Source organism: Triturus cristatus, chromosome 2_1, assembly GCF_964204655.1.
Source record: "Triturus cristatus chromosome 2_1, aTriCri1.1, whole genome shotgun sequence".
NCBI classification, from domain to species: Eukaryota; Metazoa; Chordata; class Amphibia; order Caudata; family Salamandridae; genus Triturus; species Triturus cristatus.
In genome coordinates this window covers 565,174,808-565,202,088 of record NC_140581.1, presented here as the reverse complement: position 1 = coordinate 565,202,088, position 27,281 = coordinate 565,174,808, and the positions used below count along the sequence as shown (strand labels likewise).

Here is a 27,281-nt window from a genome sequence, read left to right as displayed (position 1 = left end):
CATTGCGCCCTCAGGAGTGGGCACACCACTCCTCCCCTACTCACAGAGCAGTCCCACCCACCCGAAACCAAACCCTTCTGTTCTGCTTGCTCGCAGTGCGAGAAGCAGAAACATAAAATGATAGTTATTACCATTTTATGTTTCTGCTTCTCGCACTGCGGGAAAGCAGCGGGGAGATGCTCCTCTGCCCCAGTGGAGGAGCCGCCCTGTCTAAATCTACGATGACTTTGCATCTCCTACACCTCATATGACTCGATCTTGAAGAATGATGCGAGCACCTTGACGACTCATGGGGGAACTCTATATATATATGTTATCCATACTTTTTATTTAACAAAGGGTGGGATGTAGTGTTGTGTGATCATGTGCAGTAGGACCTTTATGGTCCCCGGCAGACTCCTTCAAAGTTAAGTAATCAGTTGGGAGGTATCTGGGTGTGATTTATAAAGTTTATGACGAAGTGTGTTAAGTTAACGGTTGCATGCTGAAGAATAAGACACGTGTTATAGAGCTCCGTGTGGCGTGGTCATTTACCTGTTCAAGAGCTGAGGAGGATACGGCAACAGCAAACGCAGAGTACAAAAAGTAGTTTGTTTCATCTGAAGAGCCTAGGTTACACGAGCTACTCGATAATGCTTCTCTTATCTCAAGAGGATGTGGGGTAATGGTCTGAGTTGCTGACTTTGGAACTGGGGAAACCGTTTCAAGTCTGTGCATCGGCTCAACATCCTGTGATTCTGGGAAAATCACTTAATCTCCCTGTGCCTACAAAAAATGAATGTGGCCTTGCATAATGAAACTGGTGCTCATGTAAAGCGCTCCAATACCTTATGGTCGAGTTTGCACTATAAAAAAACACACACAAAAAAGCACAGAACAGTGATGTAACAAAAACAGCATTGTTAGCTAACTGTTTACATTAAAAAGACAACTGAGACTGAGAAATAATGAGACCAGCGGTCGAAGTGCATTAAAAAAACATAAGGGAACTTTGAGGCTGTGCACAATGAGGGAGGAGCGAGTAAGCATGGGGGCAGGGTCAAAGGCATGGCTAAAAAAAAACCTGTAACTTTTTTCCGTCTTACACCTTCATGTATGCACATATAAAATAACACACAGCTTAATTGTAAAATAAATGCAAGTTAAGTTAATCAGTGGGATATGAAACCTTTAGTGAATGCACTGCAGAGGTCTGTGTTTGAAACCAGACAGCCACAGAACTGTAACCTGGTTGGAGCAGTGGAGAATAGTTAGGGGCGTAACACTGGTCCCTGCAACACAGTGGCCCGTGTTACCCCTTTTCAAAAAGCACGCAATTCACAGCTCCGCTCGTAAATCCTTTCCAATGCCATTCAAAAATTATAAATCTGTGTCATCAGGTACTGTCAAGTGATTCCATTAATTAAAGTCAATCTCGGCTTCAGAGCTCCCTTTACATTTTCAGATTGACCAGTTGCGCACATTTACATTCCTTTCAGGCAGCAGGTACCCTGGCAATATGTTTAGCTGTCTGCCAGCCTTCTGATTTATTGCAGAGGAGACTCCCTGCCTTACACTACCGCTAAAGCATTCCAGCTCTCGGAATTAACCGTATCTTTTCACTTTAAAAATGTATGGGCACATCATGCCCCACCAACCACGCCCGCTTGGGCCACTAAGTGAGACTATCAAGGCATGACATTGACAGCCATAAAGTGAATTTAATTTGAGATCCATTTCTATTGTGAAGCGCTCTAGCACGTTTTAGGTAAGCCCGTTGCTCGCTCTATAAATACATGCAGAAGTAAAATACAGAAAGGCAGAAGGCGACAGTGGCATCAGCAAGGCAGTACTTGCTTACTAACACCATGTTCCCTGCTTCCGACATCGCACTTAAGGATGATTAAAAGCAACAGGAGTCATGTTTTTAACGAATCAATGCAATGGTCCGAGAGTGTAGTGGAATATTATTTCCCTCTCAGACGACCAACGAGTAGCTGAGGAACCCATTCCATTTCTTTTTATTGGTCAACTCTTCTGTCGCTCAACGCGGCCGACGTTCGTGATTGGCTGTACGAAAAGCTGCTGGGCGTTGTCTGCACGGGAAGTCCTTTAAGCTGGGACTGGAGTACAGTCTGTCGGTGACGGTTGCTCCGTGTGGTGTGGTGGGGACTTTGCCCACGTCCGTCAGTCCAGCCACTGGCTGCCATGGCTGCTTTGGACTGGTACGCGCACAAATCTTTGGGTGACGGACTGTATTGGATCCAGGAACGCTACTACGAGTCCGGCAATCGCGCCAACATTTGGCTGCAGCGGGGCTCACATCAGGACCTGCTAATTGACGCCGGACTGGGGTTGCGGAGTCTGCCGGAGTATTTACGTGCCTCTGGGCTGCTGGGAGACGACGCGGGTCAGGGTAGCGCATCCCCCCGGGGCCGTCGCCCACTTCTAGCTCTAGCAACGCACGTTCATTTCGACCACTCGGGCGGGCTGCACCAGTTTCCACAGGTGGCCATTCACCGCGCAGAGGCCGAGGCGCTGGCCCGAGGCGACAACTACGAGACTGTCACCTGGCTGTCCGACCGAGAGGTGGTGCGTGAGCCCAGCCCGGGCTGGGGGGCCAGGCAGTACCGCGTCCAGCCCGTACAGCCCACGCACCTGCTGCAAGAGGGTAAAGGAGGGAGGGCTGGCGGTTTATATTTGTTTAGAGGGTATGCTACACCTGCTGTTGGTGACGGTATATACTTAAAGTTATTAAAACTTCTTTGCTGTGAGCCCTCCAAAACAAAATGTTTTGAACCCAGGACCCCCTCCTAAAATTTACAGTAAGGATTGAGGTAGTGTGAGGGGCAGGGTTGAAGGGAGGGGTGAGCTCGGGTACTATTTTTATAGCTCCTAATCCACAAAAAATGCTAGAATTATACAATAGAAAATTTATCAAACACAGGCATTGACCAATAAACTCCCATCCCCTTAACTGGGGTGTTTTAACACCCTCGCACACCCGGGTCCCAGTGCAATTGCATTTGCTTGACTATGGATAACTGCGACCCCGATTAGCAGGCTAACTCCAATTCTTTCATCCTTTCCTATGCCCAATCACTAATCCAATCTAGAAGCTTGCTCTCTGTTTTTTTGTTGGAGGATTGGGGAGTATATAATCCGAACTTGTCCCAAGGGCATCCTAACACTTAATGAGCACCCGTTTCATCACTCAAGGTCAGAATCATCATTTTATTTAATTATTGGCATGGTGAGATTGTGATTTCTCCAGAATCACAGGATGTTGAGCTGATGCAGCGCTGGAGTCTGGTTCCCCAATTCCAAAGGTGGCACCTTTCACCGATAGGTTGTTGCTCGGATATGAATTTAACTTAAAAAATGAAAAGACAAAAGGTGTTTGACACAACAGGAACAATCTGGTTTAATTAAACGTAACAGCTGGGAGAGTATTGACAGTGCAGCGTCTGAAGTTGTCTTATTGTACAGAAGCTTTGGCTGACCATTTATACTATTCGTGAGGTACAATAAATCAATCTGGCGTTCTTAGCCTAGTCATAAACAACAAGTACAACCATCTGATAAGGGGGACACAGGTAACTCTGTACCTCAGGGAGAGCTAGTGTGGGCCAGTGTGTATGTGTCCAGATGTCCGGCGTGATGAGCATGTGATCACTGCATGTGGTGTGAGTCCTGATTCGCTGAGTGTTCCTAACTTTATGTGACATCTATCTTTGTGGTATTCTGGTAATGCGCGTGTTTTATTGGGGCCAATTTCCTCGGACCTGTTTCCTTGGGGATCGATCAGGGTTTTCCGTGGGTGCTGCGTGTTTGTCTTTGGACTAAGTGCAACCCCACCTGTATTGATATGCTCGGGTTTGGGTCGCAGAGCCTGTCTGACCACGTATCTCTGACTCAGGGTCGATGGAGAGGTCACCTTGAGTAAATCCAACAGCAATGATATGAGTTCATTAACGTGCACAATTAACATGGCAGTCATTGATATTTTTTCCGACATCCTCAGTATTGTGCGTATAGTTGTCATAGTTTACATAAATAGTGTCTTTACTGATATCGCCATTGTTATGAGTGCATCAATTATGGCATACGTTTGCATTGTTTCTACTGGTATCAACATTGTTATGTGTGCATAGATTATAGCATACATTGACATTGTTTCTACTGGGATCAACATTGTTATGCAAGCACATTTCATGGCATCCATAGACATTGCATTTATTGGAATTGCTGTTATTGGGCCTGCATATATCATGGTGTGCAATTACATTGTATTCACAGATATTAACAAGTTCTTTGCTCTTCCCTTTCTGAAAAATCCAAAAAGCAACATTGGTATAGAAAGTGTGCATTGAACCCTACTTCAAGGAAGGATTAGTAAAACATGAGGGGGTTTTAGTTAGCCCCTCATTTTTCTGTGCCCTGGTGCCACTGCACATGCAACACCAATGATCCCTTATGTTCTGCAAAGCAGGCTGTCTACTTTGCCTACCTCTTTGACCGTCACCCCTAGGCCTAAAGCACAAAGCATGCTAGCTGGTCCCTGTGTTATAAAAAAGAAAAAAAAAACACATCTCTTTCCTGTTAACTTAGGCCGTGTTCCGTGCAAAGCAAGTATGACCTGGGTCCTGATACCAACAAATGGGCCCACTCCCCATTTTTGTAGTAACACAACCATAATTCAGGTGCAACACTGGCCCCAGTGCCACAGCACTGGTATGATGGTGCTTTAAAGAAAGACCCCCCTTAATGACCCTCCACTGAGAAAATCCGGCTCTGTATCTGAATGCAACCCTGCTGTCCCTTCCCCCCGTGTCATCCTAGGACTCACCTTTTCGCAAAAGCAACCATACCTGAAAGGCTGACTTTGAGATGCCTTCCTTGAAAGGGAAAGATGGGACTCCTGTGATCTGAAACTGAGAAAATGTGCCTGCTGCTTGGGAGAAGTGGAATTTGTGAAATTGGTTAATTACAAAATATAAAGGCTACTAGGGAGATAGTATATGCTTTAACTGATTGAGTTACCTGGAGCTCCATAGGGGCAAAGGTTTAGTCTTCTTGAGCGGTAATGAAAGGGTGTTACCAGTTGAGTTCTGAAGTGCATACATTCAGTGGACACATATACATCTTTCTAGGTGTAATGTGATCACTTATTACTAAAGTATATAGATATAAAAAATGAAGTGCATATTCACAGTATTACCAAAAATTTGAGGCAAAATGAAAAACAAAAAGTCAAATTCAGAGTTCTTTGTGAAGTAGAGAAGTTTATTTTAGCATTATTGTTCTTTTATTGCTTTTCTTTCATCTGGAGGACAGAATAAACATACGCAGCCAACGTGTTTCTCCCAAGCATCATTTTCAGAGTCACAGTTCCAAATGAATACTCTTTAGTTCAGGTATAATGATTCTGTTGGGTAAAATAGTGTTCAGTAGAAGTATCCGTCCTGTCACCGCCAAATCCACGCGTTACTGAATCAATATACCTGAACTAAAGCCTATTCACTTGGAACTATGACTCTGAAAATAATCTAGCGTTTCTGATTGCTCAAGCTTCTATTTTCATTTCGATGAAGTTGAATATATGACGGAGGACTCCGATAGGACATTGTCATTTTTCGCTTTCATCACTACTGCCTTGATAACACTACCCTGAAGAAGCCCATGCATGATCAAAAAAAGTTAGATTTAAGACCATTTGATAGCTGGTCATTTGAGGTGGGCAATACTAATGTACACTAGGTGGTGCGGTGACTGAGCTTCCTAGCTGCCAATATTTGTTTAGTTGCATATTCACAATACTTTCTTGGACCTCCTAGCACTGTACGTACGTAAGTGACTATTCGCCTCTGCCCCAACCAGGATTCAATTCTCTGACTGTGGTCACACACAAACATCTTAACTGATTGCATTAGGCAACTGAGGTTTCATAAGAATTTAACTTGTTTCTTTTTTTATTTAAGGTGTGCACATTTCTTTTTATATGCAGTTACCTAAAGGTGAAAACAATTGACAAAATACTAAAACAGTTTATCCTGTTTTCCAGCCACCCCACTCACTGACCCAGGGTACTCGTGATTGTCACTTGTTTATGCACTTCAACCTCTGCATGGAAGTGAAGGCAATCCTTAAATGTGCCAAATAAACTGGGCAGTGCTCCCAGGCCATTTTCGTTTGTAAGTACTTGCAGGTTCATTTGTGCCTCCTTGACAAACGCAGCACACACTCCCAGTGGCGTGCAACCCAGTTTTAAGACCTCTGGTATACATGTAGTGTATGTAGTAGGGTGGTTACATTAGAAATGCCTGGAAGGTGGTGGAGAGGGGATCTCTGACTGTGCGTGTGTTAGAGGGAGGGGGCAGGTATTTAGGTTGGATGAAAAGTGTTAAAGGTCTATAATAAGGGTGTCAAAGCTTTAACTAAACAAGCATTTGCAATGCAATAGGTCTCGCATTTACGAGAGTTTGAGCTATTGGCATTGTAATTGACAATGCCTTTTATTTATGTCTTGTTTTTTAAACAGATAAATAAAAGGCATTGTCATTTACAATGCCAATAGCTTAAACTCTCGCAAATGTGAGACCGATTGCATTGCAAATGCCAGCGCCCATGCCATAACATTTTTTTAAAAAGCATTAGGAGAGAACATGTCCTGCCTGCTGTGCTCGGAGGCTGTAATTAAAGCAAAGCCTACCAAGTAACAACACTCGTAACAGGGGGTGTCGCCTTGGGAAGTTACAAATTGAGACAAGATGGTACTAAGGAGGGACTACTAAGCCTATTGAGCAAAGAACAGCCACAGTCTACAGTGGACAATGACACAAGCCAATGAAAAATATGGGCGGAGAGTGGGCGGAGCTTCAAGTCCCTACCTGACTACAGCATGCCTCACAGAGCAGAGCATGTGCTGCCCAGGCTCGACCTAAAATACACAGCAAGGACTTTTTAAAGATCGATTAAATATCTTTCTCCCGTGGACAAAGGAGCTGAAAAGGACAGTCCGGCCCTCACCAAGAAAGGCTCCGTTCCCAGCCGTGACTCCATGACAGATCACACACTAGCCAGGATTCATTGAATATGAGGTATTGTTAGGTATTGTCAAGTAGGGGTAGCCCTGTTTCTGCTGAGTATTAAATAAATGGCTGTTTTAGAAGTCCCAATTAGAACCAGGGCCCTTTAATAGGTTCGAAGGATTGTGTGTTGTCTCTTCCTGTGATGGGTCGTTTGTTCTCACTTCCTGTGATCTCATCAGTGGGACGTCACAGGCTGTGTGATATCCCTCCCACTATTTGATTGTGATGAATTGACACTGTTGGCGTCACCTGAGCTAGCAGAAGGGCCCATTGGAAGATGCTGCATAGACGTCCTTGCTGGTGTGTTCAGAGGTGCCTGCAGTTTGCATTTCACATAATCACCTTCTGGTCCATTGTGTTATTGCATCAGTGTAAGTGGGGAGTGAGTGCTTCGCTTACAGTTAACATATTTCACTTTACACACTTAAGGATCGCTTTAATTACAGAGCGCTGTAGACAAATCAACACGTGCAGCCTTTCTGAGCCATCATTGTACCATCCCTTTCTAATCCACCGTCTCCGCAGACCCAAGCACACACCGCACTCCCCCTCTCCACCAACGTGCAGCCTTCATTTCCTACAACGTGCCTTTCCCTGTCCCTGGATGCTCAAGTTACGTAGGCGTCTCAGCCTGGGCCTCGGGAGTGTGCCGGCTCACGCTGGGGGTCAGTCCCTCCGGTGCAGCCAGATGCTGCAGACGGCAGCTGCTCTGTCTGTGGAGCTCTGCCGTCTGGAGGGGGGCTGCTGGGGGCGTAATGCAGGCCCCTGCAGCACCTGCGGCGTAAGGGGGCCCCAGCCATTCAGGGGCCATCAAGCCCTTCAGCGGGCACTAATTCTGCCCAAGACGAATGAATATCTGAGATACTTATGGGTGGTCGTCGTCATATTCTGTAGGTGTGTGTGTGGGGGGTGAGGTGGGGGGGTTGTTGGGGGCATCATTTTACGTTCGGTTCCTGAGGCCAGCGCCATGCTAGTAGCGCCTGTTCCATGCAGAGAGCGATCTCAAGAAAGAAATGACGTATGGGTAGAGTTACCAAAAGCCACAGAGAGAAGAAACACGCCCACCCACCCAAGAGAGGGAACACGCCAGATCCACCCAAGATGGGAAATATACCAAACACACCCAAAAGGTGACACGCGCCACACCCACCCAGCAGGAGAAACATGCCACACCCACCCAGGAGGGGAAACACGCCACACCCACCCAAGAGGGGAAACAAGCCACACCCACCCAAGGGGGCCTGGTCCGACATGGCTGCGGCTCGGTGGGGCTGTCAGAGAGAGCTGTGAGGTGACGAGCACTGCCGAAGCCCCATGCGTCCTGCACCTCTTTTAAAAGCAGCTCCACATCTGGGCCAGGGAGGAGACCTGGGAGGGCGAGGGCTGCCTGCGCATGCGCGGTACCTGGAACTTTTCACCCGCATTCTAAGTATCGAGTCAGCCTGGCATGAGGGCTGCCCGCGTATGGGCGTACCTAGAACTTTTCGCCCGCATTTTAACGTATCGAGTCAGCTTGGCGGCGCGTTGCCTGCGGCTCGTGCCCAGTGGCGGTGCGTGCGAACTTCGCCGTTCTTGAATGCCCTGCTGAAGACGTGAGACCAGCCGAGGAGCAGCGCAGAGTCCCCACAAGAGCCGGTAAGTGGGGTGAGGCATGCTGTAGATGTGAAGCGTGCGTGCGCATTAAAAAAAAGAAAGTAAAATTGCATGAGGCTTGCGAGGATGGAAGGGGGACAGGAGATGTGCACATCGCGTGTCTGTACGTGCATGTTTACGGGCGCATTCACAATTGCAGAATATGTTACAAATTCATAAATACTCAGTACATGGTTTCTTTCTTCAGGGGCACAAATCAATAAATTTCAGCTCATCCCCATAAACGCTACTGTAAAATGATTTCTATTTTGCTTATTGTCTGCACCAAGTTCCTCGACATTGATTGGTGCGTCAAGCTGTTCACGAATATGGTCGGCTAACGATTTAAGTGGTATGACACTTCGGAATCCTCCGATTTGATCTGATGATACGGTTTCCCTCATGGTGTTTAGAGACGTGTAGTAGGATGAGAGCACTTGGGCGACAGAGCATGGGGTTGTACATAGGATCCCCTCTGTATTTCGCAGTACGAGATCTGGGACTGGGCAACTGCACTGCCTGACAGAGGCGATGTAACATCTTACTCGATTTATTCCCCCATCGAGGCATTTTGGGTTGGGTAGCTTGCCACGCGCCTTGGGCTTCGTTAGTGAGAAACTGGTGCAATTGCTGTTGCGCAAGGAGGAGATGGCTCTTTGCTCCAGCACCCTGGTCCCCCCTCACCTCGGCCTCCAAGGCACGCTGGGTGTCTCCAGGTCCACCCCTTGCACAAGGTGGCAATGTTTTTCTCCCCTGCGGTAGCTGATGTCTGTACATCAGATTGTGGGTTTAATTGCTTCCTACAATATTGTACATGAGGGGGCGGCGTCAACATTGGGCTCAAAATAGTGACATTCGTCATTTGAAAGGGGGTTTGTGAGGCCCCATAAGCAACTTTAGTGTGACGGGGGAATGGTCCGAGAGACCCCTAGGTTGGATGGAGAGCGACGTGGCCCTGTGGAAGTGGGAGGAAGAGGTAGTCTCTAATTTAGAAAGTGACACCGTGTACTGCAGAGAAGAAGGTATAGCCTGATTCGGCTGGATGGTACGCTCGCCATGCGATCACCCCAGGGTAGAGATTAGGTGGTGCAGTTTTGTCCCAGGGGAGTGGGGGCATAGAAGCTTCCCAACGTCAGTGATTCACCATATAGTGAGCCCGCTACAATGGTGTATCGCCCCCTGGGGTCTGACCAAACTTTGGAGGGGCTATAGGGGAGCCTACGATGTATAAGGATTGCTATACCATGTGACCCACTGACGAAGCCCGAATGATAGACCTGGTCATAACTATATCGGGCTAGGCATGGTGCTTTGATGCTCATCATGTGTGTTTCTTGCAGGAGGAGGATGTCAACCTTCAGTCGTTTAGCTTGCCTTAGGACAGCACCCTGTTTGATTTTGTCCAGGACCCCAAGGACATTCCTAATGAGAACATTAAGCCATCCTGGCTGAGTGTTGGTGGTATTCGTGGCCATCTGTGTTTCAGGGGGGTTGCCAAATGTGGAGTGTGTGAGGAGAGATGACTGAGCCTTTGTGCCTGTGCCTGAACTGTGTCAACCGTGGCCAGGGGGCTCACACGGCCCAACAAGGGACCCCGGGATACGCCTGCCAATGGTTCCCCAACTTCCCAATGTCATTAACCATGGTTGCTCACGGGCGTGCAGGAAGCACCTGTTAGAGTCCCCTAAGACTGGTAGTGCTCCATGGACAGACTACGGAACCTGGGTAAACGAACATCTATATCAGGAGCCTGCGGCAGGGCGACGTCCTCGTTACAGTCATGACTTATCGCCCTGTGTCTGGCAGCGACAGTTTGATCTTGGCCTGTGTCGTCTTTTGGAGGTGGAATTTTTTTTGTTATTCCTGTGAGTACATTGTGAGGAGTCAGACTCTGGTGGGGGCTGGGTGTGTGGTTTGAAGCGCACAACTTCCTCAGTCCATGCGAAGGTCCCTCCAGGGTGTTGAAGAATATTGATTTAGATTTGTAGATGACTCTCATTCGTGCTGGGTAGAGCAGCATATATTAAATGTTTAGTTCTCTTAGCCGGCGCTTAGCCGCAGCAAATGAATGACGCTGTTGCTGAACAAGTTGAGTATAGTTGGGGACAATCATAATGGCATGAGAGTGGTGTATTAGTTTATCTCTATGACCCCTGGCGTATTGCAGAAGAGTGTTCCGGTCCATATAGTTCAACAATTTGGCTATGACAGGTCGGAGCGTTTTCCCGGGCGGGGGCTTCCTTATGAGCGCCCGGTGGGCCTGCTCCACGACAAAGCAGGAGGACAGGGGGTCTTCTGGCAGGAGACATTTCAGCCACTTCGTGAGGAAGCGTTCTATAGAGGTACCTTCACATCCCTCTGGAAACCCAATAAAGAGCAATTTGCTTCGCCTGGAGTGCCTCTCCGCATCTTCCACATGAGAGGCCAACTCCTGCGACACCACTTTGAGTTTGTTGACTTTTTTTTGTAGCGGTGCGACCGTTTCCTCAACAGGCGATACTCTAGTTTCGGCCTCAGTAATACGGTTGACTGTCTTTCTAAGGTCCTGTCTGAGGAAAGAGACCTCTGAGCCGATAGCACTTATCTTAGCATCCAACGTGTCACGGGCCTGGGTTATCGCGGCGAGCAGGGCAGTGTTGTCTGGGATAGGACCCCCACCATCAACATTGCTTGCCCCTCCAGGGGCAGTGGTATATTGGTCTAGTGTACTCTGCTTTGTGGTGTGGCCTGAGGGTTTGTCTGTTGTCATGATGGCCGGGAGAGGTGTGTCACCTATCCCTCTGTCTCCTGACAGTGGCGAACCCTCCGTAGGTCTGCTCGCCTCTCTGGGTGTCCCTGAGGTATGTGTCTGGGTGAGCCATCGCGGGCCGGGCCTCATGGAAACAGAACGCCCCAGGCCACAAGCCACACTGGGCCTAGCTCCTCTTCCTCTGTAACCTGGGGACGGACCGCCAAGTGGACCCCATAGGAGGACCGCACTCGCCGGACCCACAGCCCCCACCCGCGCTACAATTGGCCAATGCAGTCACCGGGATTGCTGGCCTCTCTGTGATGTATTTGGGGGGGGGGTAGTGTGTAACTACACTGGGTGTTCCCATGACACGGATTTTGTCTGGGACCCGGACCGAGCCCCCACCGCTCCCCAAGAGGAGTGGGCCCCACCCCGAGAATATGTTGCATTACATTGCGATGCATTACCTCACATGCTTTTACAACTCGGTCGTTACAACGACTGCGTTGTTAGTACGCAATGCATTTACATTGCAAGTCATTACAACAACTTACACTAGGGGGCACACTGGACTTAGGAATAGTATTAATTACTATTCCTACTCCAGTTTGTGCAACAGTAGGGAAGGTGTTGGAATAAATTTCCAATGCCTCAGCGCCCCCTAGTGCAAGTCGTTGTAATGACTTGCGATGTAAATGCATCGCGTACTAACAACGTGGTCGTTGTAACAACCGCATTGTAATAGTAGTGCGATGTAATGATAGTAATTGTAAACTCTGTTTCCCCACCCCCGATGTTGCAAGGGCAGATCCAGCACTGCGAGGCTACCTTGTACTGGCCAGGCCTTCATGGGATGGAGGTATTAGGCCTCCGCCCGAGTTCCTGAGGGGCGGAGGCTTCTGTTCGGCATTGCTAGAGATATGGTCTGCTCAGAAGTGGCTGCAGACAAGATCTGCCTTCACTCTACATCGGGAGGACCAGGAGACAGCAGTCCTGGCTGCAGAACCCCCGGTCGACGATCTGGTGCCGGGAGGGGATGGGTGACGCATCTGGCTGTGGTCTTGAGACGGGGCTGCCAGTGGAGTAGCCCGCCTGGTAGCAGCTCCGTAGACTACTGCGGGAGAGGCAGCCACTTGTGAGCAGCTCGTCAAGGCTGCGATGAGCAAGGCTGTGGAAATCACCCGCACCACTCCGGTTGTTGCAACACTGCCTCAAGGCTCCGGATCCTGCCGGGCCACGCCTCTGGTCCGCAGCCTCAACGCTAGCTGGACGACGACGGGGCGCAACGCAGACCCGGCAACCAGGGCCAGGCCTCCTTCCTTTTGGGGACAGATCTTCGGGCGCCCAGATGTGCCCCCCACCCGGCACCAGATCGTCGACCGGGGTTCCACTGCCAGGACTGCTGTCTCCTGGTCTGCCGGATGAAGAGTTAAGGTTCAATTGAAACGGGGAGAAACACTGGGAGACATATTCATGTAAAGTTTGCTTGTATTGGAATCAATTAAAATATGTTGGACATATTAAACATCATATGTACAGGCACATGGGAAGGTAGCACTGTGTTACATTAATTGTCATGTAACCAACAGGATACTGTGCACAAGTGCTTGTGAAGTTTGTGACGGCGCAAGTGACACGTGACGTGGTATATACAGCGATGGGGATGGACGCGACGAAGGACAAAGTAAAACAACAAGTAGTTTACATTTTCAAGACATCCAAGCAATAAATGATACAAAAATTGCAGAAGCAGATAGGGTAGGATGTCCGTAAAAAGGGGGGCGCCAGAAGTTACGCTGTTGAAGTCGACAGCGTTTCGGCCTGCAGAAGTCCAGGCCATCATCAGGACACTGCTTTTAATTCAAATGTAACCTGTCCTGATGATGGCCTAGACTTCTGCAGGCCGAAACGCCGTCGTTCTTGCGCCCCCCCTTTTTACGGACATCCTACCCTATCTGCTGGTCTGATACTGGAAGAAGAGTTAAGGTGGATCTTGGGCTTGGTGAGACGGAGCTTGGCTAGATGGCTTCTGCCATGATGGCTTTCCAAGCCTCGCCCCCGGTTGCATGCTTTTTACCATTAGATGAAAACAAATAATGCAAAGTCAGTTCTCTGTCTTGAACTGTCAAGGTTGATATTGAAGTACACTAATAAATTGGCAACTGGGCCCGATTTACAAAACTGGGCCCGATTTACAAAAGCAATCTGAGACGAAAGTCAAACTTTACGACTTTTGGTATTCACAGAGGTCATTTATGAGTCGTATCTTTACGTCCGCAGTCGGGTCGGAATCTCCGGCATGGGCCGTACTCTCTGGCTTGGGCCGTACTCTCACTGGCTCGGGCCGGAAGAGGTGTATTCAATGGGCCGTAATTAAATTTTTACAAAAAAGGAACATTAGGAACGTGTGATAAATGGTAGAGGAGGTAATGAAAATCAGTTTCGGCAGGGAAAGGGTGTGGCCGGACACTACATCATATCCCGGAAAATTTTGCGTCCTTGCATCATGGAGCATTCAGTCCACCATTTGCTCTCCCTTTAGTGTTGACTGTAGTCCCCCTATTGTTGACACTACATTCAATGCTGTGTAAGAATAGACCTATATATTGCATGATTAATGTTGTGAATAGTGAGAATCAGCAAACCAGATTTTCAGTGCTTTCCTTAGCGTGAGGAAATTGGACTACTGGTGTATAGCCAGAGGAACAAGATTTCAATTGGTGGTAGCTGCCAATTGATAAGCTGTAACATACACTTTTGCATGTTTAAACTATCAAACTACTAAAAGGGTGTGATAGTCAGAATGTAGGCTGCAATAATAGCAGTAACGCTTGATCCGAGTGGACAGAGGAGTAAGTCTGGAGCTGTGAATGGTTTTGTGAATTGGGCATATATAGCCTTGAGCAGAATGTGGTGCTTCACTGGTAGCCAGTGAAGACTGATCTGTGCAGGAGGAATGTAGTTGTTGGTGGATAACGTCGGGATCATTTCTGCACCAGCATTCTGAACAATCCAAATGGGTGGAAAGGTGACTAGGGAAACATCAAGTATTGCATTACAATAGTCCAGGCTGAATGATGTGAAATCCTTCAATTTGTACAGGGAGGAAAACAGATTTAGGTTTTTTTTTAGGTCTTGCCTATGCGCTGCTTACTTTCGAGACTATTGTCGTGGATTTTGCTTCGGAAGCGGGGTGGAAGCTCCACCCATGCTATTTATTGGCACGCATGGAAAATCCTTCCATTTGATTGCAAGGGAGGCATGTTTGTTCGCTCCCTGTCTCCTGTTAGCCGTGCCTGCCCGGACAGGAGATGTGCACCCACACGGCGTCTCTTTTGCTCTCGGCGTTTCGGGCATTGTGTCAGTGTGTGAGGCACAACGCGCGCTTCTCAGTGGTCACCAACTCTCACGGCGACAGCTTGTTACTTAACAGTGGCAGCTGCCAAACCCACAGCATTCACAGGACACTGCCATTGAGGTAAGTGACTCTTCTGTCAATCTATTTATTTATTTATTTGTATTATTGAGTGTTTTCACCGGGTCTCCCCCTTGGCCACTTCTCTCGTAGTCTCAGGGTGCCGGCCAGGTGGAAGTGTTTTCCAGGGTCTATCCCCGTCTACTCTCACACTGTCTCTTGGTACCGAGTGGGACAATGTTTCCTCCTGTCTCTCAGTGTCTACCCTCACTCTGTCTCTTAGTGCCTGGCGGGAGAGTGTTTCTCGAGGTCTTGTTCTCCCCTCACTCCTCCCTCTTTCGCTTGGTGTCGGCCTCTCTGTTTCTTCCCTGGCCACACTGCTCCCCGTTTCTCTGGTAGTGGGACTGTGCAGCACCTTGAAGACCGTGAGAGCGCAAACAGAAGAAGCAGCAGTTCGGGAAGCACTGGCCGCTGCAGCTTCCTGAGGTTCTGGGGTCCGAAGCACACAACGCAGTAGCTAGTTCCCTAGAGCGCGTGATGCCCAGAGGGCACAGGCAAACCTTTAATGTCTGGTGAACACAGGCCTTTTTAGCACTTTGAAGCTTGTGCTAAGCAGGGGGCACAGGCCGCTGCAGTTCCTTGAAACTGCTTTAAGCAAGGAGCAGAAGCCTTGGACAGCTCATTGAAGCCCTTGCTGCCCATAAATCATACACCGCTGCAGTTCCTTGAAGTTCTTGGGGGCTAGAGAGCACAGGCCCCTTAAACCTTGCTCCAAACAAGGAGCACAAACCGCTGAAGCTCCTGGAAGCTCTTGCTTCCTAGAGAGCGCAAACCGCACAGCTTCTTAAAACCGATGCTGCAGAAAGATCTTAGGGTGCTGTGTCTCTTTGAAGATCATGCTTCCTAGAGATCACAGGCCGCCCAGCTCGCTGAAGCTCATGCTGACTTCAGGGCCCAGGCTACACCGCTTCTTCAAGGCCGTGCACCTGCGTGAAGCAGAGAACACAGGCCGCTGCAACTAATTGAACCAGTGCTGCCAAGAAATCACCCTCCGCGGCCAGGCAGCACAGACCGCTGAAGTCCCTTGAAGCCCTTGCTGCCAGGAGAGCACCAAACATTTGCAATGCATCAGGTCTCGCATTTACAAGAGTTTGAGCTATTGGCATTGTAAAGGACAATGCCTTCTATTTATGTGCTTTGAAAACCTGCAAGCAGTGCGTAAATACGCACTTAAACACATAAATAATAGGTATTGTCATTTACAGTTCCAATAGCTTAAACTCTCGCAAATGCGAGACCTATTGCATTGGAAATGCTTGTTAATATTTGAAGGCGATAAAAGCAAGAACTGACTCAACGCTTCGTGTCGAGAAAGGGTTTGGTCCAGGAAAATCAAAGTGAATTCAAAAACCCGAGCTAAAAATAATTTACCGGAAAGTCTTTGCTTGTCTTTTTGTTATTAGATTTATTGAGTGATTAGAAATAAAGTTAATACATTATTGAAAATCATTTGTATGCTTTTGTCTCATAAACTGTCAAAAGAAAACAGATCGTGATCTGGTTAAATAAGTAACAAATCCTACATGAGTAAATTGCATTGTGTGCTCAAAGGAAGAGCATGTGTGGCAAGTATAAACTCTAAAGTAATAATAGGCCACTGTGCAAATATATAAAAAAAATGCACAAATAAAATGCTTCTAGCAAAAATATCTCTAAATTAAAAATAGCCGTGCACACCAGCAGAGATTTGTGAAAAAAAGAGTAAGGCGCAAAACGAGAATTCCTGATGAAAATCAAGCCTTTTTATAACGAATCCAACAATGCACACTATACATAAATATATTGTGACATTTTAAAGTACATAACTTTAGTTACCATTTTGAAATGCATAATTTCAGTTACCGACGGATTTACGAAATTAGAATTGTTACTTAAAATTAAACAAATTACTTTTGCTTTCTCTCTAGTTGCATGTGCTTGATACTATGCCAATATTCAATATTAATATAATCTGTTCACCAGAAGTACAATGTCAGCAAAATTAACTGTATAAATTCATGTCTTTCCCCATCATTCCTTCCTGCAAAGAATATGGAGGCCTCAAATAGACAATGGAAAGCTATCGCTCCTGCTAACCTGGCCATAGAGTTTTAGCCTTGAAAAGTTACATCTTGTTAGCTGCAAAAAAGATACAGAGAACAGGACCATCATTTGAAAATAAACTCACACTATTTTTCTGGTTTACAAGGAGAAATTTGTGTACATTGGGTTGTCGAGCACACTATTAAAAACCTACTGTTGGCAAATGAAAAATGATGTTAAGTACATTTTTAAATCTTTTAATTAGCTTTTTGACTTACACCACATTAATATGAGCAGTCATAGTCCAAGTGGTATTAAACTACTATTTTTATTGAGTTTATTTGGTATAAGTAAATATCAGATGCGAGAAAAGGGACAGAGTGACACATAGATTTTTTTCATGGGCGGTAACCGGTGCAGTTAGAATGCATTTCAGTTAAGTTACTTAGTGTTGGTATTTCAGAGCAGAACGAACTTTGGTAACGGGTTGAAAATGTTTCATGAACATTCTATGTTGAAAAAAAAGAAATATCCAGTAGCAAACCGGTAGGGGTGAAAGATGTGAGAGATGGGGATAACAAGAAGGGCAGGGGAGTATGGAATTAACAGGAGATGTAGATGATCGCAGTGCAGAGCATATATTTAGAATTTAGTCAAGAGATAAGTGGTAGTGGGAAATGCATTATTATGAAGGTGTGAGGCTGAGAGGGAGTAGCTTATAGGGCATCGAGTTTCTGTAAGAATCTGTTCACAGAGAGTTCCCTATTCTGGAAAAGTATGTCGAGTTGTCTTGAGAATTGTGGAGTAAGTTGAGAGCACCCCGATGTAAGAGACCCAAGTACGCCACATATGAGTGGATATTTGGTTGGATGACTTGCATCCACCTAGATTAATTATATTGCTATTTGGAGTAGTAGGTTCATAAGTCTCTTGTTTGATTTGAGAGAGGGATCATGTTGGAGGCTGCTAGTGGGCCTAGGCTGACCATAGCAAAGTCTAGTTCAACTTGGACATGAAAGATGAATTTACAATGGTGAGATACTTTTGCCCAGAACAGTTTAATGAATTTGCAGATAAAGAATATGCTCCAAGTCCTTGGTGACCTCTTTGCACTACCTACAGAGATCTGAATCAGTAAGGCCAAGTTTTACCATTTTGGCTGGGGTTCTGAAGGACTTGGTTCAAGGAAAAGCTGATGCTTTGGTAAAAGGTAGGGATAAGTTTGTATTTTAGAGTGCTTTTGTATGTATTAGTCCACGTATTAACAGATAAGGCCTCTCTATTACTTTTTTAAATATCGCCTCTCACCTGAGAGGATGAGCTATTTGTAGGGCCTACTCGCCTTTTCATAAACAAAATGCACCTTTATCAAAAATACCTATATACTCCAAAACTATACCACTCACTTGCCAGAAGCAGCTAAATTCACCACCACCTACTCCACACAGACACAGTATGGATCAACAATATCCCACTAAAAAAGAAATGGAAAAGAAAATTACACATAAGACAATGCAAAACACATCGCAAAGAATTCCGTGCACAAAACACGAACTAAATAAGCTGCCATTATGATACCACTTACAAAAAAATTCATTCATACATGACAAAAATACTCATTTGGAGAAAATGCAACAAAAATGTTTTTCTTACCAAAAAAATGCAACTGCGCAAAACTGCTGAACCCCACTGTCGAAATCGCAAACCGGAATCAAAAGCTTTACACTAGAATAAAAAGAAGAATAAAGCATTACAATCACACATGCAAATAATGCACCAGTCCACACACTATCCACCAGCCAAGCTAAGGGGTAGGTGCGCCTAAGAGTATAAATAAAATATTCACCCCCGTAAAAGGGGAGCAACCCTTGCCCTTGAGGCCACTCCCAAACACAATTATTTTTTTAAAAACAGGTGTCTAGTGGCTTCTGCCCCCCTAGAGGGCAGATGGATCTAAAAACATACTGCTATTCTGCCACCCAAAGAGGGCAGAAATGACCACAATCATCCTCCCATAAAGGGGAGCGACCCTTGTCCAAGGGGCCGCTCCCCAACATAATAAAAAAAAAACCTGAGTGGCCTCGAGGCCCTACAAAAAAACAAATCAGCCGATCTGCCCCTCAGGGTGGCAGAAACGGCCAAATTAATTCTCACCAAATGGGAGCAACCCATGCCCAAGGGGCCACGTCCCACAAAAAATCCCTGGTGGTCTAGTGGGACCAATTAAAAAAAAAAAAAACATGGCAATCTGGCCCCCTGTGGGGCAGACACAGCCACAAATATTGACCCCAAAGGAGAGTGACCCTTGCCCAAGGTGTCACTCTCCACAAATAACTCCCTGGTGGCCTAGTGGACCCTACATTAAACAAGCATTTGCAATGCAATCGCTCTCGCCTTTGGGACCTTATATGTACTTAGCTATGCAGCACATTCGCCTGCGCCCTGAAACATCTGCTGTTCTTTGACATGGCGTGTCACGCAGTTTGGTGATTGCTTTCCCTCCAAGTATTGGTACACACAGGGAGAAATATTGCCTTTCAGCGGGAAATGGTATAGTCCAGAGCTCTGTTTTTAATATCAAATATGGGCCTTCAGTGGTCATATCACTGAAAATACAAGATTTAAAAAAAATATTATTGTCTATGGGTGCTCGTGGAAGACAATTTCTATGGACTGAACTAGAGAATGCTGAAGTGATTCTGGTATTTTACTGACCTCAGCTGGTCGTTTTTTATCAAGACAGTTAAATAGAGGCAGTTGAACAGAAAAAAAGGCCCCAAGCGGAAACAAACAAGCCCTATGGCTGATCTCCAGAGCCCACAAAGTACATACACATATAAGTATATAATAAGTTTGCAAGTTCAGTTTCTGCGTTAAAGGGGGAAGCGAGGCGAGGAGCGAATGACAGAGCAAGGAGCAGGGAGCGAGAAGGCATGGCCAGGTGGTGGTGAACTGAAACTACGACCACACCACCCGTATGGGCATGAGGAGTTGAACGGTGCTTCTCTGGTGCGGGGTCCGGGCCTCTGCACCAGTGTCTGCAGGCCATGGGCCCCCAGAAGCGAGAGGCAGAAGTGCTATTAGAGATATAAAGGCCCAGTAAGCACGCTGCAAGCTCTCCTGTCTGTCCTGTGCCACCTTGGCTAGCCTTGGATAGACCCACACTCCACTATTCCTGCATCAGTCCTGCAGTCCTGGCCTCCCACTTATCGCCTGCCGGCCCCAGTGAGCAGTGTTATTGAGCCAGCTGTCCCTTCCAGCAGCAGAATAGAGCATCAAGAAGCAGAGTGTAAGACCTTGTGTGCTGCACAGTGTCCATAGCAGTGAGGCAGCAAAAATTGGTAAAACCGATGGCAGATCAGCCCAGCAAGTGTTAGGCACTGGCACTATGCCACCCTGCAGGCGAAAGCTGTAGGTCTGTGTGGCTTACTGGTGTGGGACAGTGTTTGCCTTTAAAGCAGCTGGACCCTCCTTCTCAAAGAAAAAGAGAGGCAAAGGAGCCAAGGTGTCACATAGAAAAGGAGTTTAGATAAATAAGGCAAAATTAAGGATCTACAGAATTCACAGATAACAAATTAATGCACCCAATTGCTTCCAAATGCTCCTGGTAATTCATTGATAAAGATAGGGCAAGGGCGTAAGTTGACTTTATTGCCATTTTCTGCGCCTAAGGTGTATCCTTTCCTCTCTCCCATTGAGGATTAAGTTGATGTTGTCAGTCAACATCTGGTAAAGCTTTTACAAAATCAAATCGAGGTGATCTGAAATAATAACACAAACTATAAAAAAAAAAGTTGCACTGTTTCAGAATGTGCACAAGAAGTTCTTTGCGTCTACAGGCACACGACAAAAACAAAATCCAAGAAAAGGCTGGCAGGACTACCTCCTCCGAAGTATGGCATCATACATGACTCACAAGAAGGCCAGTAGGAAGGGGTCCCTTAATCGACGATTGGCCCTATAGCAGGAGAAATAAAACAGAGAGAATTGACGCATGTAGGAAGCTTGAGAAAGGAAACTGGAGCTGCACTCCTACACAAAATGAACAAAAGTCACAAAAGTCACACTAAGAGAACCAAGGGACATTTAGTGAAACGACCATAGCCCCTCTGGAAATCAAAATAGTGCCGATTTAAAAGTCGTGAAAATACTCAAACATTTATGGACTCCATGTCAGAGAGTTCTAATTACAATTTGGGAATGGTAGTCTCCAAATAAGCCTACGCTATTAAAAAGGTAAAAGCACTGACAATACAAACAGCGTGGGATGCTGAAATTATCAACAATAGTGTGTCATCTTCCCCCTTGAAGAGAAATACAACAAACAAGGGGAGACTGACACCCAGTGAATTGAATGAGATCAACAATGAAACTGATTAGTATAATGGGAATACGGAAGATCAATATATTGAGTACGAGGAGATCCTCCTTATAATGGACCCTGTTAATTTACTGATTCAGGACTGCATGCAGTCAGATCAACAACGGTCAAGATCATGGTAAAAAATGCCTCGTATTGTGGGATGCAGTGTATATTAGTCCTTGTGACCATTAGCCAAGAATCGTTAATGCATGCAGATAAATTATAGATACTAATAAATATCCTGCAGTCACTGGCTACACATGTCAGAAATATTGACACCTGGCCAGACAACTTAAATGCCCTAATTATTAATGTTTAGCAGTCCACTGACAAGTTCACTGTTCCACATTACTGGTCACTCTTATTAAAGAGGATATCTGCTCTTCCGAGAATTATGTCTTAATTGGTCCAAGAATGTAAAGGAATAGTCCATTCCAAAGCAAGTCTAATAGAGAATATTGAAAAACAGGACAGCCATGATGGGGCGGCGCCCAGGTTAAATGGTAAATCCCTGGTTAGCGTTAGCTCGCCGAACTGTCCGGCTAAACCTTTTAGCATTCAAAGTTTATTTAACAAAGAGAGGGACATACATTCTTCTGACAATGGCTTATCAAATAAATGTATGATGAGACAGTCCGGGTCAGTTCTATGCAATTGATATATTCATAAATGTCCAACTATGGGACTATTTTGCACACTGATATTGGAATATAATGTTGGAATAAGTTGGTTTTAAAGGAAAAGTTGTAATTATGTTTTTCTATGAATGATGCATGTGCCCTGTTGAATATTTTATGCTGTTTTAATATGCTAAATTGTTATGGTTTTAAGCAACTAAAAATAATCTGTTTATTACTTACTTACTATATGTTTGATATTGGTGACTAGTATTTTTTTCCCTGAGTTTAAGGTAGGAGCTCAGCAGTTTGTCTGCTCTATTTAGGTGAAATAGCTTTTTTGTTTTCTGTGCTTGGACTTATAGGTTGGATTTTTAGGTCGAGGCTGGGCAGCACATGTGCTGCTCTGCGAGGCATGCTGTATTGAGGTATGAACTTGAAGCTTCGCCCACATTTTTCATTGGCTTGTGTCATTGATCTTGGTGAATGCTGGCCTCTAATTCGTTAACAGGCTTGTTAGTCGTTCCTTAGTACCGTGTCTTCATTTAAAACCTCCCATGAGGTCACCCCCTGTTTCGTGTGCTGGCGCTGGTAGGCTTTAATTACAGCCTCCAGGCACTATTTTGTTGAATGCTTTTCACCACACTATCGTAATTTTTTTTTTTCTCATATCACGGCACGCCACAGTGGTGGTCGTGCCTTTGGTTTATTTGTGACTGCTTTGCAACGCCTTACTGGCCGCATGTCTTTTAAAAAAATATATATATTTAACTTGTTTGTAAATTGCCCCATGCTGCGCTTTCACGTTAATGGTGGCCGTGCCCCTTTCTTTAGACAGAGCTGTGTCTAAAGAATGGGGCGCGGCCGCCATTAAACTGAAAGTGCGATATGGGCGCTTTTGTAAACAACCATTTGCAATACAATAGGTTTCGCATTTTCGAGAGTTTCGTAAATGCTTGACCTATTGCATTGAATGCTTGTTTTATTGACAATCTTATTGTACTCGTATTGTAATTTGTCAGGTGTATCTAAATATTTGCACGTGTTTGACGGCCTGCGTAGAACTTCTGGGGGTTAAATTTCTTCTGTCAGCTCTTTTTATTTTTATTTATCTATTACTTTTTAAGGCTCGTGCCTGCGTTGCAGTGCAGAGCACTGCTCGCGCAGCGAGAGCCCTTTTGTATGGGGTTCTGAAAGCTGCTCACACGCTTGTGCATGTGATCAGGCTTTCGCCGGCTGCCATTGGGTTTAGCGTGTTTTTTTAATAAAAAATAATGCACGCAATTGGGCAAAGTCGTTTGCATGTCCCGCCTTTGCTGCGCCCATTCCCACCGGTGGCTAGCACGTGCAGCAGCGCGCGTTCTCGCTGCCGCGCTCCCTCCCCCCGCTCCTCTGTGGTGCACGCGCACCACTGGTTTCGATTCCCGCGTCTGCTCCTCTGTGGTGCACGCGCACTACTGGTTGCCTTCTGGTTTCTCCTGCAATTGCTGGTCTCGAGTTTGCTGACGAAGTTCTTGCCGGTTCTGCAGTGACCTCTTTATTTCTTGAATTTGGACGCCACAGATTAAGGAGAGGCCTCATTGACCATGCTTTTTTTGTTTTCAAGAGGATTGGGGCAGTAGTGCAGTAGACAGTGAAGCTCCTTTCTATTGAACTGAGAACTTTCATGAGGTGTTCTACAGCATGGATGATGGGTGCCAGGGATGTTTTGGAGCAGGGCATGGTCTCCGTTGAGATGAGTCCGAACTACTGCTTGCACGGCTATTATGAATGTCGCCTTCACTTCCTAAAGCAGGGCTAGCAGATGTCCGGAAGTCAGTTTTGTGTGCAATCTGTGTTTTGAAGAAGAGGCAGTTCTGGAGTTAGACGCAAAGGGACATGCGCCATGGAGAGCTAACAACTGGTATACACCGCATCGAGGCTATGATCTAGAGGAGAACGCAGCGCCGCAGGTTGTGTAAGTTGAATTGAAATAGAGCTGCGAACCAATCTCGCATACTAGAATGAACACAGGTGGCAGGTGATCATGTAAGCTGTGTTATCTGGCACAGTTAATATAGGTGTAACATCACAACGTTTTCAGTCATGTTCTTTCTCCCTGTGCAGCCACAGGTTCTCCTAACATATAGGAGATGGGATGAAATTGGCAGGGTTGACTACATTATGCGAGAAGAAAAGGAAAATTCTGCAGGAGATGATGGTTATGAAGCAAGTCTGGCAAATGTATAATTCTGTGGGAAACGCCGCGTCCACCGTAGGAAACCAAGTAGGAAAATGTGCGGTATTGGATGTGATGGTTCGGCATGTGTCGTGGGACGTGCTGTTGCATCCCCTGTCGCTGTGGTTATGAGGGCTAGTGACTCGCTGGCGACATGCCCTTGTACTGTTGCTTGTCTTTGCACTAGCCAGGGAATGCTTTCCCTTCACATATGAAATGCAGCGGTTCCCGTGCTAGTGAGGGCCTGATTTCCCTGTACTTGGGAAATGCCATCTTTCTCTGCAATTGTGGTATGCGCTGTCTGCGCCTGTCCGATGCCAGCGGTCTCTGCGCCTGTCAGTTGCCAGCCATCTCTGCGCCTGTCAGATGTTATCAGACGTTATTAAGATGAAGAGCACTTCTCACACAGTAGCTCAGTGGGATGTATAAATGTTGCAGAGAGCGGTGTTCTTCCATAAACCAGTACAACTTAAGCTTTCATTCTTTCCAGAAGATTGAAATGAGTACCGCTGAGCTGGGCAGCAGCAACATCTTTTTTAGGTCTGCCGTATAACCACAAGTTGGCAGGATATTAGATATCGTTAGTGAGCTGTGCAGCAAGTCGTGCAAGGTGCACCAGAAACAGCAGTGTCTGTTGAAAAAGAAGACAGCGGTTGGCTCATAATAGATTCTCTCTGAAATCTAAAGCATTGGAAAAGTAAGGTGGGAATTTGGGTGATGAATGAAGGTTAGGGATCACCGAAAGCCAGCCAGGTGCTATTTCACATATCGACACTGTGGACAGCATCTCTGCACACCCAGATGAGCGTGCTCTAATTATATAAACAACGAAGCGTGTTTTTATAGTGACGATTAGCCCTGTGCCGTATCTATTCTCTGTTATAATGAATACCGTTTATGGCCATCCTCCTTGGCTGTCACCAAGATAAAATGCACTGGTTTATTTTTTTGCTTCTGACGCTCTTTCAAATTCCTCTCTTTGCAAAATGTTTTCCCTTTCCATGCCATCTGCATATCTCAACTCTCCCATTGTCACTTTGTCTGCTTTTCCTTTCCTCTCGCTTGCCTCCTCCCCCATGTTTGTCACCCATTTACAGTCTCCACTTCAATCTTATGCCCTCCACCTATCTCCCCTCTTCCTTCCTTCTCTTCGCTATCGTCTTCATCCCCGCTCCGACGCTCCTTCCTCCACCTGTCTAAACTCTTTCTTCCATAGGTGCCTAGATTCCAGTTTGCTTGTGTTACATTTCAATGGTTGAAATGTGCTTATATGTAAAATTGAATGGCCTTATGTGTGACACTGTGAGTGACAGTTTATCAAAAGTTCAGCTGTGCCTGTGTTGCCAATTTCAGAATAACCTGGGCAACCTAGAAACAGTGGAGTGATTGGGAATGTAGCTGGGTACATCATTGTTTCCGGCGCACACGACCTAACATGTTGGGTGTTACATGCGTCCTACGCTAATTTATGAAAATATAAGAAAATAGACAAAGACCAGTCTGACTACAGTGCCATTTTACCAGGGTACAGCTGTCTCTATCAAGCACTGATGTCACCAGTTGCTGACTTCTGCCATAGGTAGCCGCAGTAAAGAACAAGCATTTGCAATGCACTAGGTCTCGCATTTACGCGACTTTGAGCTGTTGGCATTGTAAATGACAATGCCTTTTATTTAGGTCTTGATTTTTAAAACATAACTAAAAGCCATTATCATTTACAAAGCCAATAGCTTAAATTCACATAAATGCGAGACATATTGCATTGCAAATGATTGTTTTTATTTATGAGCGAGTACCCATCTGCATTCCCACCCTCCTTCCACTTTCGGTTAAGTTTTTACTTTTATTTGCTATCTTATTTCAAGGGAAATCGCGTGCTGAGAACTGGAGTGGGCGGGGAAGCTTATTCTGAACGTCTATTGTGCCAAAAACGTACACAACGGCAATCCACCCGCAACCTTTCCCTCCGTGGGCAAAAACATGCGAACAATCGCTGTCTGCTACCGAGTCGGGTTGGTAGGCTCCGTAGGCTTCCCGCCGCCCTCCTGACTCGTAAACTTGATATTGGGGTGTCGATAAAACAGCCCGCTCTGAAAACGGCTATTTTACATGTTACCTGACAGTATCCTAATCAAAACATCGAGAAATTACATTCAATATGTGGACCGTTTCTGTAATTGGCACCCCGGGTTTTGCTCTGTGGCGCGCCTTCTCTATTGTCATCTTCTAGCCACATGGCTCTAATCTATTTACTAGCCAAAGAAGACGTCCTAAAGTGATGCACTTAGATTTCGGAAGTGCAGTGGCCATTCTTCCTGCTCGTTAAATGCTTTTATAATACACAACTGTTGTGTTCTATGAAGAAAGACACCTGGAGCCAGGAGGTATTATTAAGTCTTCTTTATTCTCTCTCTGTCCAAGATACATCTGTCTTGACTCCAGCCAGCCTAGTGTGGTACCAGCCCCACCAGGAGCAGCTGCTCAGCCCATCTCTAACTGCCAACACTCATCCACTCAGACACCCAGGCATTCCACGCATCACAGGCACACCAACATTCCATGACCATCTCACGCTCTGGCTGAGCAGCTAGAGGCAGCAGGGCTGGAGTACATGTTATACAATTAAGTAGGGTATAACATTATCCCTTTTTCTTCAAAGAAAACACAAATGAAAGTATTATAACATCAAGCAAGAACTATGAACAAGAAAAATGAATAATGGTACAAGTGTCTCGGATGCAGCAGTAAATACAAAACATCGCAGAAGAAAGAACCATTAAAGCAAAGAAAGGATGGTAAAGACACATACAATTGAACAGCAATATCTCCCATCCCCTCCTAAAAAGAGATTTTAAAACATTTAGAAGCGTAATCAAAAGCATAACATTACAAGAAATACATTTCGTAGCATTTTGTAGCATACACTGTTACGTAATGATCTATAACGCAAAGGGTAAAAGACCCCACAACACCAATGCCCAAAAGCATAACCTAGAGTAGCGCTAAAGGTAAAATACCCTGCAACTACAATCCCAAGAGAAAGGGAAACAAACATGTATATGGGTCGTCGCCCATAAAAAACGCCCGTGAAGGGATGTACAATAGTACTGCGCGCAACTGTTAATGGACTAAGCCATATCCCAACCCAGTGTA

The 27,281-nt window shown here is 45.9% G+C and overlaps 1 protein-coding gene across 1 annotated transcript in view; it reads left to right on the top strand.

Annotated features, from left to right (window-relative positions):
- Window positions 1–2,070: 2,070 nt before the first annotated feature.
- MBLAC2 (metallo-beta-lactamase domain containing 2) overlaps window positions 2,071–27,281 on the top strand; it is a 100,594-nt gene continuing 75,383 nt past the window's right edge. Inside the window, exon 1 of the mRNA XM_085632456.1 lies at window positions 2,071–2,650. Within this exon, the coding sequence (XP_085488582.1) occupies window positions 2,188–2,650 (463 nt within the window). The 5' untranslated portion in view covers window positions 2,071–2,187. The remainder of the gene's footprint in view (window positions 2,651–27,281) is intronic.